We start from the raw sequence: 17,036 nt of genomic DNA on the forward strand, positions 1-17,036 counted from the left end.
TCCCTTTGAAACTTTCTGCACAGAACCTTCCACTGTGGCTGTGCAGATGCTGAGTGCCTTTTGATAGTGATGCACTGGGACTGTTTCTGAGGGCTTTCTGTTCACAAGTTACTTAAATCTGTTCTTCTTGCCATGCAAGGAGAAATGTCAGATCCTGTGTTATCCTTTCCAACAGTAGCTATTGGTAAAGCAGCAGGCACTTTGGAGGTAGAACTGTGGGCTACAGATATAGGATGCTCTGATAGAAGGAACGCTACTGTAGGACATAATATTTTCTTCTCTCTCCCATCAGGATCTCAGCTCTTTTGCCATGCCATTCTTGGACGGTGATGTGGAGAACACAGACAAAAATGCTTCTCGTAAGGTAGGACATTTCCAAACCTGTACCTTCACTGTAGTTGCTGAGTCCCTTGGTTATAACTACAGACTTTGAAAGGTCTCAGGGCTTTAATATTTCCTGCCACTTACCTACTGAAAGCAGTACTCTTGGGCAAACACTGTGACTTCTGCAGGCTTTATCATGACAGTGCTTATAGCTACCACCTGTAAAGAACGATGACCTCAGTTCCTATAGATACTGTAGATGTGTTGCATAACATTGTAATTTGATGGAGTGATACTGAATTACTGTATTGTCAGGAAAGCAGCTACCAGAAAGTGTGGTGTTGCTGCAGAAGTGCAGTGCCTCAGGTTCCTGTGCTCATAATTTTCACAGAGCTTTGACATATGAGTTGATTTGCTAAATTTAGACCTCCGACCAACCAAGTTACAGACTTGGCGATGAGCAATACCCTTCTGAACAATATAGACATCTCAAAAGCTAACCTGTAGATAGACAGCAAACTTGTGGCAGTATTTACAAGGATACGAACCTTTCTGTAGGGAGGCCATTTGTCAGTGAGTCTGCAGTTATAGTTCAGGGCAGGTGAAACAATAAATATCTCCTTAGTGAAGCTAATCTGCATTCTCGAATGATAATAATTTCATTCTGCTGACAGCGTGGATCTCTGTGCCTTTGCACCTCGTGGCAAAGGACAGTTGTTTATAAAAACAACTTCTGCAATCCATCACTAGCTGAATATGTTTATAACATTGGCCTTGTTCTTTTCTGGGCTGGACTTTTTAGGACTGTGCTGTAGGAGTCACTGACAAACATGGGGGAATTCTTGTAGGTGCCAGGAAAGCTCAAATACAGAGTTACCAGAATGTTCTTGTTTGGTGGGTCTGAATAAAGTGGCCAATATGACATGCTGAAAGAGTGCAGGTGTTCCTAACTGGAGCTTGAATTTTCCCCAAGGAAAGGTGAAAAGTCTGTATGAATCCCAATCCTGATCAAGAAGATCTATCAAAGCTGATCTTGCTCACATGTAATATTTTGTCATACTGTTAAACAAGTTCAGTTCTACCATTTATGAACTCCTTGTTTTTTCTCTTACCAACCTGGGGACACTTTTTTAATGAGTGGTTTTCTTGGGAAAAACTGGAAGAACATTTAAGTAGTCACCCCCTTTTGCAGTTTCATAGAATCATATGATGGCTTCGGTTGGAAGGGACCTCAAGGACCACCAAGTTCTACACCTCTGCCACATGTAGGGCCACCAACCTTCATATCTAACACTAGGCTGCCCAGGGCCCCATCAAAACTGACCTTGAACACCTCCAGGGATGGGGTACCAATAGCCTCTCTGAGCAGCCAGTGCCAGCACCTTTCCACTTACTCTGTGAGGAACTTCCCCTTGACATCAAATCCGAACCTTCCCACCTTGAGCTTAAAACCATTCCCCCAGTGGTTTTCATGCATGCTGCTTTTTTCCCCCCCAAACTTGGGTCAAGTCCTGCATGTGAGAGTGTGGTTCCTTTTGAAATAATAGTGAAGCTGGGGTTGACGTCCAACATGGTTTATTTATTTGACCTTTTTGACTGAGCATGTAAGGCTTTTACCATTTTGTGGCGTGTGTTGAACCGAACTCACTGTCAGACCAGCTGACAGTGCCCAACTTCCAAGCACAAACAGATCATCAAATAAAATATATCGCAGCTCATCTTAAACAGCCTTTTTCTCCTTAATACGATCTTTGTAGTTAGTAATTGATGGCTACCTTCAGGTTGCAGTATCTTATTTAATTTAAACTAAAAGTTTTCCTGGTCCTGCTGGTGCAACATCAAGAAGTTCCCATGTTTTACTGTTCTCCTTCATGTAAAGTGGGTTTCCTTTGTCCGAGTCTGAAATCACAAAGTGATGTGTACCTTTTGTACACCGTAGGTCAGTATTTCATCAGCAGTACAGCCTTTCCATTCATCAGTAGTGTTGGAGACTGGCAATTAATCAGGGACATCTCTCTTCCTTCACTTAACACTTCTGTCAGCTGGGCTATATTTCAAGTCAGAGAAGAGTAGCTCACAGCCTGCCTTTCTGATCTGCCATTAATTTAGTACCACTGATCTTTGTGAAAACCTTTTAGAAATTGTATTAACATTTTTCACAAGGATTCTCAGCACTTTAATGTGCGAGAGCCTCTCAATCATTATCCTGTGACAATAATCCTCACTTTGCAGCCAGGAAACTTGAGTGCGGAATTACTTGTTCAGATTCATGTAGGAATTTTTTGACGGAGGTGGGAACGTGTCACATATTTCCTGAAGTTTAGCCTTAATCACTTCTCAGTGGCGCGGTTATTATTATAACGGATGTATTTTTCTTTCCTTTATGACCTGAAGGAAGGAGGGGGGCAGAGGTGGTTTTGACCTTCCTCTGTTGAAGGCAAAGTGTAACACTCCGCAGACTCTCGCACAGAAGGTTTGGCACGATGTGATGCAGCGCAGTAACTCTTGTGTCAGCTGCAGGTATTCTGACACTTCTCACTGCCTCGCAAAGTGCTTTAATACTTGTGGTGGCTTTGTCTAGAATAAGTGGTATTGCTGATTGCCCCATATTCAAACCGAGACTCTTCAGAAATGGCATGAAGAAATGGCCTCACGGGATCATTATGTTTGTTATAATTTGCAGATGGAAGCTTGAAAAAGAAGTATGCAGTGACTGTTCTCTGCATGGTGAAGAAGTGAGATGTTTATCTTATGTGATAATGGCAACTCTATCTCATGATTGACTTAAGTGTATGTAAGATGGAAGATGCTACAGCTAAACCCAAACAACTCTGATCTGAATGGATTGGGAGAGCTTTCTGTGACCAACTAGTGCTAATTTTGAATAAATATTGGAGCAGAGATGATGTTGCAAAAGACTGGAAAAAAGCAATTATTTTGTTAATATTTACAATATCTGCAATTAGGATAATTTGCACATTTGTCAGCGTGACATTACTCCTGGGTAAAACAATGAAATGTCTAATGTTGGATAGTTAATGATGCTATTAGAGTAGACTCATTCTGATTGGAATTAATGGTAAACAGTTCTTAGCGAGCAAATTTGGGTTTTCAAGGAGCTTATAAATTTGGTTGGAAGATGTAATAGCGTTGGTGTCGTGTATATAAAGAAGAGACACAAGACATTTAGATTCAAGGAAGTGGAATGATGCTGAACAGACATGGGAGCCTATTAAGTGAGTAAAGCCTGGATGATTGAATGAGTTGGGACTCATCTGTGGAAAATTTTGTTTCTAGGCAGGGAAAACATGCTGTTGTTATACTGTATAATACTTTATCAGTGACTTGAAAGAAATACAGGCTCATTACTGATACAGTGTACAGTTCATACAAAAACGAGGGCGGAGAAGGTAGTAAATTCTGAGCAGGAAACTCTTCAGTGCAAAATGACCCGAGTGACTAAAACACATTTTGCAAGCAGTTCGGGTTGTCCAAATGAAGCAGTTACACCTGGGAGCAGCCCTGGATTTTGGGAAGTCTGCCACAAAGCTTGGTTAGATGTTGAGAATAACTGCAGATAATCAGCTGTACATGGATTCTGGATGTGACACCGTGGCTGAAGGATTACTTTGGTTTTTGGATGTGCAAACAAAGCAATAGGGCAAAACATAGGCTTTGTTATGACTGTATTTGTCATCATCCCACAGTTCTGCTGCCACTAATGCAGAAGATGCTGATGGGCTCAGACGAGCACTTTGTCCTGGTTCTGCTCTCTGCATTGTATTGTTTTGTGCAGTGACTCATAAACTGTAGAACAGGGGGGAGAAGCAAAAAATACCCAATTTTTACCCCCTTTCTCCTTTGCTGGATAACAAATCTTTTGATCTCTTTTTTTCCTCAGCTTTTAATTATCCATTTCTTTGTGATCAGTGAGCTGGCCTCAGCAGGAAGGACAGGGAGCATGTCCCAGGCACCGGCAGTGAGGCTCAGAATGAGGACATAAGTGACAACTGCTGCACAGCCCTACACTGCTTTGCCAGAAACACTTTAGGTTAGAAAATGGGGCCTGGAGCCATCCTGCTCTCACCTGGAGCCAGCCCTGCTCTTCTCTCCCTGCCCTGCTCCTGCCTTCGAGCAGACCTGCTTGCTGTGGGAAACCTAATCCCAACCCTACAGCCATGCCAGGCGCTCTGAGCCTGCCAGATCAGCCAGCCGCGTCCCATTGTGTTTTAATTTGGGAAGTGTCATTGGGCTTTAATTTTGGGAAGTGACATCTCTGATCCTGTAAAACACGTTGTCATCTCAATTGTTCTTGCTCATGCAGAACCAAGGGAACTAATGGGGGTGAATGTAACCACATGGTGCCCAGGAGAGTAAGTCCTTCATTACCTTTTGGTCTAACGAAGTCAGCTCTTGTGATTCTCTGAGCTCTTTTATTCCACCGTAATAAGGGAATCATCCAATTAAGTTTATTAAAGGGCTTCTTTGTTGAGATTCAGCACAAGGGCAAGAAATAAGTGCAGACATCTATCTCATGTGCTGTCCTTTATTGTGCTTACTGTCCCTGATGAGGGTGCTGGGAGGCGATATTTGCCTTCTGGATTTTTGTAAGCGAAGAGGCAAAATTAAGGTGAAATAAATCACTGCTGTAAAAGCATAAAAAATTCAAATGCTTCGTAAGTGTCCTAACTACTTAGAGATGGAGAAAAAGGAGCAGAGCTCAATTGCATTTAATAGCTTTCATGTAAATTCAGAAACATTTTGAAGCTTTCAGACAGTTTAGCTTGAGCCCATTCACATTCCAGACTGGTTTTTCTTTGGCCTGTTCTGAAAATGAATCTAAATTCCCCAGCAACTGAATCAGAGATGGGGATATCTCAGGGATACTGAGCTGTGTAAGTCCCATGACACACAGGAAGGGATTATGGCAGGAGCTGGTCAGCACAAACAAGAAAGATGGCGTGTCCAAGGAGAGAAGGCTTGGTCCAAATTTGAAAGAAAAGTGGAAATCCAAGGAAGTGCCTTAACTTCATGTTTCCTGAAACAGATAATGAGAGAATCCTCTGTAGAAGGCTATGGAAGGGCCTGGAGAGATGGCTGAAGTGAGGTGCTGCAAGGGATGAGGGCAGAAGCAGGGTTCCGGGGCTCTGGCACAGTCTGCCTATTTGTGGTTGGTCTTCTCAGCACGGCTCATTCATTTTTCTGGCCACGTCTCTTTGGCAGGACTCTTCTCTTCCTTGCAGTTAAGAAGTCCTTAAATTTTAAGTTGTCAGCACAAATGCCTTCTTCTAGAGGGCTACACTTTGCAAAACAGAAGAGGGATTGGGTTTTCAATACAAAGTACGGGAAAGAAAAGGGCAGTGTGGGGAAGATTTGTGTGTGAGAGAAGAGTCAGGACTGAGATGGGTTTTGTGTGGGTGACGAGAGAATGGTTTGCAGTGAAGTGTAAATAGATTAGTCTCAGTGCGCTGCAATGGGGATTACCATATGGCAGTGATTAAATGTGATGTGTTTTAATCTATCTTGTAAAGCAAGATGAAGAATTGCAAGTTAGGTGAGAAAACAGTTGAAGGGAAAGATGCCAGGCTGTTATCAAAAGGAAGACTGTTGGGTGGAGGGACAGGAAAGTCTGGATGATCATCAGGACAAGTAATTCTCAACAGCACAAGATATATGGTTGCTCACTTGGAATGCATCAAGAGTAGCAGTATGTAAGAGAGGTTAAGGGTTGTGGTCCAGAATGGGCTTAGGCACAGTCCTGCTATAGAGCCAGCTCCTCGTACCCACTTGAAGCAGAGTGGCCATGTTCAGTCTGGTTTATGCTGGGGTTTTGTCATTGAGGTGTACATTGAAAAATGAGAAATGAAGATGCAGATCTGCTGGTCCATCAGTGAAAGGCTTGTACATTGCTGTGAGAAAGGAAGAGGAGGTTAGGGCCATGAAGCCAGGTGAAATGACCAAGGAGCTATGAGGATGCTGCTTCCTGAGATGGAATCTTCCAGAGCTGTCCAGCTCAGGCAGGTGCCGAGCAATCACTTTACATTCCAGTCAAGAAACTGAAAGCTGGTCTCCCAGCTATAAAGGAGCCCAAGGCACCTCACGTTTTATTGCTTTCTTTTGAACAGCAGCCTGTTCTAGATATATTTTAGGAGCCTGATGAAGATCATTCAGTTTGTAAAACAGCAGTTCCTCCCTGGTCCCCAGCTGAGGATCCTTTTGTGCTCCAACATTTGCAAACTGGCAGCCTTGCAGCATTTTTGGCTGAATTTACTCAGCACTATGTAAGGTAACTGGATTAACCTTGAACAACCAAAGCAGCTCATATAATGTACCATGAGTGTCTGCTTGGCTGCCCAGCCTCTCTGGGGAATGCATTGACATAGGTAGGGTTGCAGTAGCACTCGTGTTCTTCTATTACCCTCCTGCTGATTGAGCTTTATTCCAGCTTCTCCATTCCCTGCTTAGAAGTTGATTTTCTTTGTGCCCACCTGTCTGTCACCTGCATCAGGGAAGGAACCCAAAGCACATGAAGAACAGGCCGATGATCCATCTAGCTGTGCAGCCTTCCTCCAGCATTCCTGCTGAAGTCATCATGGAACTGCTGCATGGGTTGCTACAATTTGTTCCATGGCAGAGATTCTTCTGCCTTCCCAGCTGATGCAAAATCATAGGTGTTTATCCTTTGTCAGTGGGTGTAACCTGTGTGTAATTAATGTGTGGAACAGCTGGAGAAGAATTTGTTGTAGTAATTTCCATTAATTTAGTAGCACGCACGTGTGTATTTAGCAGCATGCCCCTGGTGCTCCAGCAATTAACTAATTCATCTGCCTGGCACGATAGAGAGAAAGTAGCAGGTTGTGATTGCAGTAAAAGAAAACATCCTGCTGCTTCTGCTCAGAATTGGAGAACGATTTGCTCCATGTCTGGATTCTGCGAGCAGGAGAATACTGTTGTTATCTGGCAAATTGTTTCATGAGGATGTGAGGACAGCATGGACTTTTGAAGGGTCTCCTATTGGTGTTTTGTTATTACCAAGTAAGCACGCAAAAAAGATGCATAAAATATTAAAGGTGGCCCCAGAAGGATGTCCTTCTCTTAACTTTACAACTTCCATGGCTTGTCAGTTTAGGAGAAAAGTGATAATGAAACTACATTCCTGGAAACAGTCTGAAATTATAAAGGTAGCAGCGGATTTATATTGCAATTAAAATGAACTTGAAAACGTACTTCTCGCTCCCGACTTTCAGGCAGTAGATTTGGCAGTAGAGCTGTTTGCATTGCAGTGAGTGGAGGTGCTGCTTCACTGGACAGTTGTTTCCTAGGCTGCATAGCTGGGCAGAGAACGCTGTGTGGTCTCAGGTGATTTACAGATGCTGTTTTAGTCAAGTTAATGAGCTTTCATGAAGAAGTTTCTCTCTTAGGGGCTATTTACCCATAACTAAAGTGGAGTTTATTAATTTATTTATAGTCTGTTCATTATTCCAGGTCTCAGTTGAGGGACTGTGCTCAATTCTTCTTGACTCACCATGAGATGGTGTTTGTGTCAGAGGACATAGAGTGGCACTGAAGGAGTGCTGCAAGCCAAAGTGATTTGTGTTTCATTATACTGATCCCAACCCTTACAAATTAAGACTCAGAATGGAGTCAAGGTGTTGACTGAGCAAGAGTATGTCTTTATTTATTAAAAGATGGGAGAGTGAGAGTGGAAAAAAAGAAGAGAAGGAGACACTGTATTTTCTTCTTTGGTGAACACTGTCAAGAGTTTGTTGTTGGTTCTGGTACCCAGTGCTTTAGTTAGAATTGATTTACCCTTTCCCAAAATTTCCCCTTGAGGGCAACTGCTCCTCTAGTCCTTCTGCAAAGGCAGGTAGTCAATAATAAATGTGCAGGGATGAAAAGCAGTTCAGCATCTTGCCAGACATCTCCATTCTCCAGCTGCTGACCCAGGCTGCTGGTGTCCATCTCTCAGACCAAATGCCACCAGCCTTTCAGGTGGGTAATTTTACCAAAGGAGGAATTACTGCAGGCCCTACTGTGGTTTCCACTCCCAGCTTTCATCTTTTCTTTCATCTGAAGGCCGTGAATATGATCAAGAGGCTGGAGCACCTTTCCTATGAAGAAAGGCTGAGGGAACAGGGCTTGTTTAGTTTGGAGAAGTTCCTGGGGAGGCCTCGTTGTGGTCTTCCAGTACTTGAAAGGAGCTTACAAGCTGGAAGAGATGACTTTTTACATGGTCTAACAGTGGTGGGACAAGGGAGAATGGCTTTAAACTAACAGAAGAGACATTTAGATTAGATGTAAGGAAGAAATTCTTGACTCAGAGGATGGTGAGGCACCGACATTGCTGCCCAGAGAGCTGGGGATGCCCCATCTCTGGAGGTGCTCAAGGCAAGGTTGGATGGGGTGCTGGGCAGCCTGGTTCCATGGGGGCAGCCAGCCCATGGCATGGACTTTGGAATTTAAAATCTTGAAGGTCTCTTCCAACCTAAGACGTTCTGTGATTCTGTGATTCTAATAAATACATTATTTCCCCTACCATTCCTCCCATGGCAGCAACACATTTACCCAGCCTCACTGACACGTACCACGTGCACCTAGCAGACAGCAGTTGTTTAATGCATCCCTTTTGCTTTGCATATTGGGAGTGAGGAACAAGCATGCAAAGTACTCAAGCCCCACCTCACCTCATGCAGAAGGCTGTGTGCTGTGCCCACGGGCATGTAAACCATGGCCTTTGCTTTCACCTTTACTGAAGACCTGAAAGCCATTGTCACTGATCCCCAGGAACAGGACCTTTAATTCATGAGAAATGACCCCAGCTAAAAAAGAAGCTTTGTGCCCATAGAAGTATTTTGTGCATTCAGGAGGAAATAAACTCTGCATATAGCTCAGACCTGGGCCAATCCCACAGCGGTTTGTGTAGGCTTCTGTTAATGGTATGTGGGAAGAACTTCGTATTTGCTTCTTTTTGTTTCTTTGTTTGTTTGTTTTTTCTGGGCTTTTCCCCTCCACCTCTCTAGATGATCCTGCACAGTGCACTGCTGTGTTGTGAATGGATGTTCATGCTAGCTGGAAAGCCAGCACAGGTCCCTGAAGAGACAGAGCTCTTAGAAAGGTCATGCCCAAGCTGGAGGCTGGGCTAATTATCTGTAACATTGCCACTCTAGAATGATTGCTCTATTTTGGGACTAGAGTTGAAAACTCCATGGCGGTGTCCGGTGCTGAGAACTCGTGCTCTCTGCTGTGCCACATTGTGCAGTGGAGATTTCGGTACTACAGATGGGTGCTTAAATGCAGAAGGGAGGCCCCAGGGTGCTGTGTTAGCTTAAAGGAGGTCATTCATTGCCCTTAATAAATGTACTGCCACCCATCTTTCAGTGTTCTGGGGAAGGAATGGAAATGTGAAGCAAATAAACACGGTAAAAAATATCCTGCAGCGTATGTGTGGTAATGAAGTTAATGCACATAGTTCTAAATCTTTGTGAACAGCAATGAGCCCAGTGAGGTGGAACACACACATCTGCATGACAGTGCAGGCTGATATTGGGGAAGGTCTGGTTAACCCACAGCTGGAATAAACAGAGTGACTGTGTTGATACAAGCTCTGAGATCCTAATGGCACAAACTGAATTGAATTAATGGTGATGTCTCTTTTTCTTCTTTTTTCTCTCCTCCTCAGGTGGAAGAAAGCTACTCTACAGGCAGTCCTTCAAAAGGCATTTTCTCAAAAGGGCTCCAGAACAGACCTTCCAGCCCTGTTTCTGCCCCCGTGAGATCCAAACATAGCCCTGGCTCACCCAAAACTGTCTTCCCCTTCCCCTACCAGGAGTCTCCCCCACGCTCCCCACGTCGAATGAGCTTCAGTGGGATCTTCAGGTCCTCCTCCAAAGAGTCCTCCCCCAATTCTAACCCGTCTACCTCTCCTGGGGGCATCAAGTTTTTCTCCAGATCAAGAAAAAGTAAGAAATTGCTCATGTTATTTCAGGAAGATACACAGTACCTCTGGGCTTGGCCCATTCTTTACCTGCGGTAGTGAAGTAAGTGCAGATGAGGCATGTGCTAATTGTTCGTTATCGCTTTCACTTGACTGTGTTTGGGGGTTTTGGCTGGCAAGTAGGGAATGAGTTCTCCAGGACACCTATACAGGGCTGAGGAGGGAAGTCACGCTTCAGAGCTTTGTTTAGAAATCCTGCTTCTGTGGCACAGGCAGTTTCCAAGCAGTCTCACCAAGGCTGGTTGGACATCAGCTCCCAGGCTCAAGAGGTGCGGGAGCAGCCATGGGGCTTAGGGTGGAGATAGGCATAGAAAGGATGTCAACTTGGGAGCCTGGGGAGGCTCGCTTTGGTAGACTCCATGGAGAACTGTGTCATTTGGGGGTGAATAAGAGGCCTTGACTCGATAGTAATAAAGGATACATTTCCAATCAAATGACCGCTAAGGGCGAGTTTGAGCTGCTCTGCTACAATATGAAAACGTTGTTGACCTGCGTGGTTCAGAGCAGTTGCCTGCTTTGTATTAGAAACAAATTTGGCTTCTTCAACAGCCCATGTGCTAATACAACATTTCTACAACTCAGAAATGAGGAGGGTTGAGAGGAGGCTTTGATTTCAACACTTTCTTGTTGAATGAAGATTCCCAATGCCAATCTACAAAGAGTTGTGGCTGCTCTGCCTTGGAGACAGAGAGGAATGACTTTGTGCCACTGAAGTATTTGGTGTGTTTTCCTTTTTGTGAACAGAAGAAATAGCTTCAAGGTAATTTTTTGGCAAACCTTCTGAGACAACATAGGTACAGAATTAATGATGCACATACCCAAGTTTGACTGAGTATTTATTGTGATGTATTGATAGCTTTCTGTGGCTTATAAACTGTGAAGAGGCACTTCCATTTTCTTCAGCAAAATCTCTCTTTGAAATGTAGTTTTAATCAGAACGAAGAATTTTTTCACTGCTTTTATGTGTGTGAACACAACTATGCAAACCTGCAGTTGATTTTTCTTCTAGTTGATCAGAAGTTCTGCTGTAGCTGAGTTGAGACTGTATCTGTCCCAGGCTTTGCCTCTCTCTGGAACTCCATTAGCGGACTGAAAGAGTCAATGTTTCTGGAGGACTCTGAGTGGACTGTAGGCATCATTTCTTTTCAAGGACATTTTTTTCTCCTCTATTTAAAGTTCAAACCCACTTTTATGTACCCCACTGCTTCAAGCCTGATAGTAATTAAAGTCCATTTGAGCTCTTTTTGCTCATCTAGATAGGCTTAAATGTTGCACGGGCAATAAGCTACTGATTCAGTGCACCAAGAAGAGCTCTCTGCTGCAGGAATAACAGTGAGACGCACTGCACAGCAAAGCCACCTTGTGACATTTTAACAAAGTAATCCCAGCAAATAGCACCATTTAAATTCTATCCTAGCTAGGTACACCAGAATACTAAATAAAGGAATCTTCCAGTAGTCAGCAAAATCCTTCTGATAAGGTCACATCACAGGATCAGACTTGGACTGGAGCTATGCTATTTTTGAGCTTACAGAAGATCTCCATGACCCTGCTGCTCCAGAAAGGGTTGCAGGAGCTGTGCCGGGTTTGGGTATTTGTGTCCTTTTGTTGTTAAGGCAGAAGGAGCTGCCTCTTGCAAGGGGTAAAGTTTGTATTAAAACAATGACTTGTCCCATTCTGCAGCCTTTTGAAAACCAGCATTTCATACCAGGCACTTTCACATCACTCAGCTCGCTAATGGAGGGGCTCATGCAGACACATGTGGCTCACTGTGACATTAAAGCAGGTTTTATTCACACTGTGCTTAGCACTGGTTGGCGATGAATTACGCACTTAGGATTTACTGTATTTGACTGATTTGTCTTTAGTTGTGTTCAACAAAACCTTCTCAGGACTTAAGGAAACTTAGGCAAGTTAACATTTCTATTGCGTTGTTTAGTTTTTCACAGACTGAATGTTTACATCCTGCTGCTTTGCAAAGAAAGAATAACCCTGTGTATTATGAAGCACTAACTTAATCGGTGAAGTCCCACTCAAAACGGAATCTCTGGGTCCTACACAGCATTTTCTGAGTGATGAGAGTCCTCAGTGACTCCTCAGCCCAGAGACCTCAGATCTGTGCTGATGCTGTGCTGCAGAGCTCTGAGAAGAGCTAAAGCAACGCAGGGCCACACATTTCCCAAGGTATTTGAGTGCTTCGCTGATCAAAATTGTCACATCCTTTGTGATTAAAATCCCATTTTCTCAAGCAGTTTGGGATAGCTGTGTTAGAAGTGAATGGGGCTTAGGCTGCTTTATTTCTTCTGAAAATGACAGCATGCTGAAATCACATGGGCTTGCTGTTCTTGCCTGCCCTTGCTGCCGATCAGCTCTTGGCACTGGGTTAGCACTATTAAAATGAAAATTACTTGCACGCTGGGCTGCATTAGCAGGAGCATTGTCAGCTGGCTGAGGGAGGTGATTCCCTTTTGCTCAATGCTGCAATGCTGGCTCCAGCATTTGGCTTCGCAGTGTGAAAGACAGGGATGTACTGGAGTGAGCCCAGTGAAGGACACTGGGTTGTTTGGGGGCTGGAGCTAAGGAGAAAAAGACATTTTGCTTTCACTGGTTAACTGATGAGGGGCTGTGGAGATGGCAGAGCTGGGCATCTTAGGAGCTCACAATGAAGGGATAAGAGGCAGCAAGGGCAGCAAGGGCAGACAATAAGAAAAATGTTCCTGGGGGGGGTGACATAGCATCGGAACAGGGGACCATAGAGATGCCTTATAGCAAATCTCCTCTTTATCCAGGCAATCCACAGCTGAATAAAAGCACCACGTAGAAGTCCACAGGGTTAGTAAGGATTTCTTCCCCAGCTTTACCTGAATTGAATCCACTGTACATCCCTTTTGCCTGTCATCTTGGAGCAGTAGGTGTGGGAAGTGTATGCCATCTCTGCTGCAAATAACATCCCCCATCTTTCCTCCGCTTCCTCCTCCCACACGCTGTTCAAAACACACACTAACCTGTTACTCCGCGTATTCCTTGTTTCTCTTGGAAGCGGCCTCTTCCTAACTTGTTTTCATTTCAAAGACCGTGTGTAGAGTTTGCAGGGTTTTCTTTCCCATGTAGCTGTTCTTTTCCCAGTGAAGGTATTTCACCATTCAGATGTACGCCGTTTAGTGAGGATATGAACTGTTTGGGTAAGGCAAAGTTAAAACAAAAGGCGATCTTCAGGCATGAGAGTTAAAACGTTTTCCAGTTTGATGTAAAAAGTTTAATGCAGGTTTTTTAATATTTTATTATTAATAATAATAAATTACATTGGGGTGTGGGGGGGATGTAAACATCCCAAAGCCAAACGTGTTCTGTGGGCAGAGGTTTGCACGTGGGAGGTGAGGAGCTCACTACCTGGCACTGCCCGCTGTTGAAAGTGTGGGTGAGTGAGCAGCCGTGGAACGCTGAGCAATTGCATTCTGACTATTTGTAGATGATAAGAAAAAAATGAGCAAACAGGAATATTCTAATTTTAGAAAAGCACGTGTGACGTGTAGCTGTCACAGAGCTAACACCAGCTCGCCATGGATGGCAAGAACAAAGGACAAATGGATGGGTGCGTGTTCAAGTCTGAAGTGCTGTGGAAAGTAACTCCACAACATCGGTGTTGTGAAGCTGCTGTCCAACCTGTCCTAAGCTTGCCAAGCACTGCATGAACAGCTCTCAGGACAAGGATGGTTTTAAGCTCAAGGAGGGGAGGTCTAGATTGGATGTCAAGAGGAAGTTCTTCACAGAGAGAGTGGTGAGGTGCTGGCACAGCCTGCCCAGAGAGGCTGTGGATGCCCCATCCTTGGAGGTATTCAAGGCCAGGCTGGATGGGGCCCTGGGCAGCCTGAACTAGCATTAGATATGGAGGTTGGTGGCCTTGCCTGTGGCGGGGGGTATGGAACTTGGTGATCCTTGGGGTCCCTTCCAACCCAAGCCATTCTATGATTCCATGACAAACAGGGCTTGGTGCTCCAAAGTGTTACTGAGTTTTGGTTGTTGAAGCTCTGCTGGCTGTGAATGCAAACTCCGGAAGAGAGTGCATCTGGTCTCTGGGTGAGTTCGCATGAGTGGGTATAAAGCTCAGGGAAGCAAGAAATGGCACAAGTTTTCTCTCAGTACTGCAAACTACAGAGTAAACGTGGGAGGATGATCTGCTCTGCAAGAAAACTCAAATCAGATTTCATTTTTCCATGAGTTTTGCATGAGTTTTTGCTTCAGAAACAATACACACATCAGAAACAAGACATGTACCAATAAAGGAGAGCATTCTTTCACTGAGTGAAAATGAGGGAGCTATCCCTGCACACATACTAACATCAAGTACAAGGAACGTTTTGTTAAAAGCATGTGGCTGTGGGAAATACAGGTTATTAGAAATTGAACTTCCTACCGAAAGCTGAATGCTGTCTCTGAAAGGCAGCAGGGCATTTTCCAGACCTGCTTCCCCTTCCAAAACTACCAAGGTGACGGCAGTAATCACAACGCATCAAAGGTGCTGCCAATTTTACCAGCAAAGAAAATCAATTAAAAGATTTCCATTAACCTCAAGCTTTGGGCTGTGGTGGATGGAATCGAAACATAAATTAGCTCAGGATTAAAGGCTGCTGTATCTCAAATTACACAGCTTTCTGACGCCTTGAAGCTGGTGGTCAGATTGGAGTAAAGGTGAACTTGTACCATATTTGAGGAAGGATTTTTCAACATAAAATTTTCATTTTCTGCTTTCTCATAGTAAACAATGTTTCTGCTTTGGAAATTCAATGCTATTAACTGAGGTGCCCAACAAAATCCATAAGGAGAACTCCTGCTGCTCGGGTAATAAAGGGCCAGATAGGTGCTGGTGGTGATTTCTTTCAGAAGAATGTGAGAAGCAAAAAGGAAAGGCTGTCAGATATTGCATTTATCCTATTAATTTCTATTTCCAGAGAACATCCTGTGGTTAAGAATATGCTCGCTGTGAGGAAAGGTTATAACTATACTGCTTTTTACCCATAGATGGAGCCAGCAGCTTTCATTTCCCATAGCCCATACAGCTGGGCAACCTTGTAGGCCTCCTCACTAGCAGATTCGTACCGCAGCTTTTCTTCAAACTTCAGATTGCAATTCATGTCTGCCAAATTGCGCTCCATATTCCTGATGTTTAGGTAATAATCTCCAGTGAAGCAGTGTTTCAGTTTGACACAGGCATGGGATGCCAGGCACGGGCCTCTTGCGTACCTTTGGATCAAGCTGTTTGCCAACTGCTTCTCTTAACCTTCCCTTGCTGTACAGGTTGGTCTGTCTTCTCTCATTCAAGATTCTGGAATCTACGTCTGGATTTCTAATCAGCAAACTCATCCCACAGTCTCCCACTCTTCAAACAAAAAGAGCAGAGCAGGATACTATGATACTATCATACTATGATAACCCCTCTGCTCTCCCGGTGGCAACACTGGGCCGATGCATCCAGGGTATGGTTGGGCTGCTGGCAGCTGATTGAAATCCAACAACAGCTTTGATTTCTGGCTGTGACTGCCCTTACATCTGACTGCACAGGAGCAAGGCTTGGGGTGTGGAAGGATGGGGCTGCTTGGCTGCAGTTCACCTTGGGATGCTGGTGTAGGCTTTTCCAACTTCATCCCATAAAACCTAGGGAAGGTACAGAGCCATTTCTGTCTGCCTCCACTTTCCAGTACTGCTGTGTAAGTTCATCTAACCATGATTGTTCTAGCTTGCTTTGCCCACCAAGTCAGACAGAAGGCTTAACACTATTCATTTCAATCTGATCTACGCTGGAAAAATGACTTTCTGCAGACAACATGTGTCAGCAGAACGGCTGCATTTGAACTGCTGCCACATGGAGCTGTATGTGGCCACAGACCAGCCGTGTTCAGCCCTGGTTCCTCTGCCAGTTACTGACATCTACTGTCAGCAGCAGATGATTTTTCTGGTTAGGATGTGCCCACAGTGATGGGTTTTACTTCATTTGGAAGGATCTTTCAATGCGTTTCCCATTTCACCTTTGTTTCCCATGGTCAGTGTTACTTGTAGTCTGCACGTACAGAGCACACCCTGTGCACTTTAATATACTTTACCACCCTTTCTAGGAAATAAGGGGTTTTCAGACCATCTTCAAACTGCCAGTGATTCAGAGGCAACGATGCAAAAAAGAAAGGAGGTAGGTTTGCAGTCTCTGACTTTCACCAGTAGGGTGTGGGATGGACGTGGGAGCAGAGCCATTCTCTCCTTCTGTCTTTCCTGGGATCTGAACTATGGAACATGCTATAAATGATTGCTTTAGCTAACTAACCAAGGTATTACTTCTTGTAATGTATAGATGATGTGACAGTGACCTTGGTTTTATATTGACTCTTTTAGAGGCTGTTATTGGCATGAGGGGGAAAGAGAAATTCTCACTCAGTAAAATAATGCTCTCCATATTTATTTGTATATTAAGTGTACAAATAGAAAATACACCCTTTGAGCACCTGAGAGGTTGATGAACCCTGGTGCTCTTTTCCTGCCAGTCTCCTTGTGAAATACAGGTCTGCAGGGCAGTGCTCACGACTTTGTTCCCCCATTGGTAGTAAAGCTAATGAGAGAGTTTCAAAGTCTCCAAGCGTCTCATGACAGCAAAGCGTTTGGAAACAAGCATTTGGAAATAAAGTGTGAGTTGGTTTGGTTTGATTTGGGTTTTTTCTCTTTGAAACTATGA

At 44.1% G+C, this 17,036-nt stretch overlaps 1 protein-coding gene across 6 annotated transcripts in view; it reads left to right on the forward strand.

Annotated features, from left to right (window-relative positions):
• Window positions 1-17,036, forward strand: part of PRKAG2 (protein kinase AMP-activated non-catalytic subunit gamma 2) — a 169,601-nt gene that overhangs the window by 61,098 nt on the left and 91,467 nt on the right. For 4 of the 6 annotated variants that reach the window (XM_072328028.1, XM_072328030.1, XM_072328027.1 and 1 more), the window contains exons 2-3: window positions 293-364; window positions 10,004-10,283. In XM_072328028.1, the coding sequence (XP_072184129.1) occupies window positions 293-364; window positions 10,004-10,283 (352 nt within the window). Of the gene's footprint in view, window positions 1-292; window positions 365-10,003; window positions 10,362-17,036 lie in introns of those variants that run through there. The other 2 variants (XM_072328031.1, XM_072328032.1) reach the window with 2 other exon arrangements.

This window comes from Excalfactoria chinensis, chromosome 2 (assembly GCF_039878825.1).
Source record: "Excalfactoria chinensis isolate bCotChi1 chromosome 2, bCotChi1.hap2, whole genome shotgun sequence".
Taxonomy (NCBI): Eukaryota; Metazoa; Chordata; class Aves; order Galliformes; family Phasianidae; genus Excalfactoria; species Excalfactoria chinensis.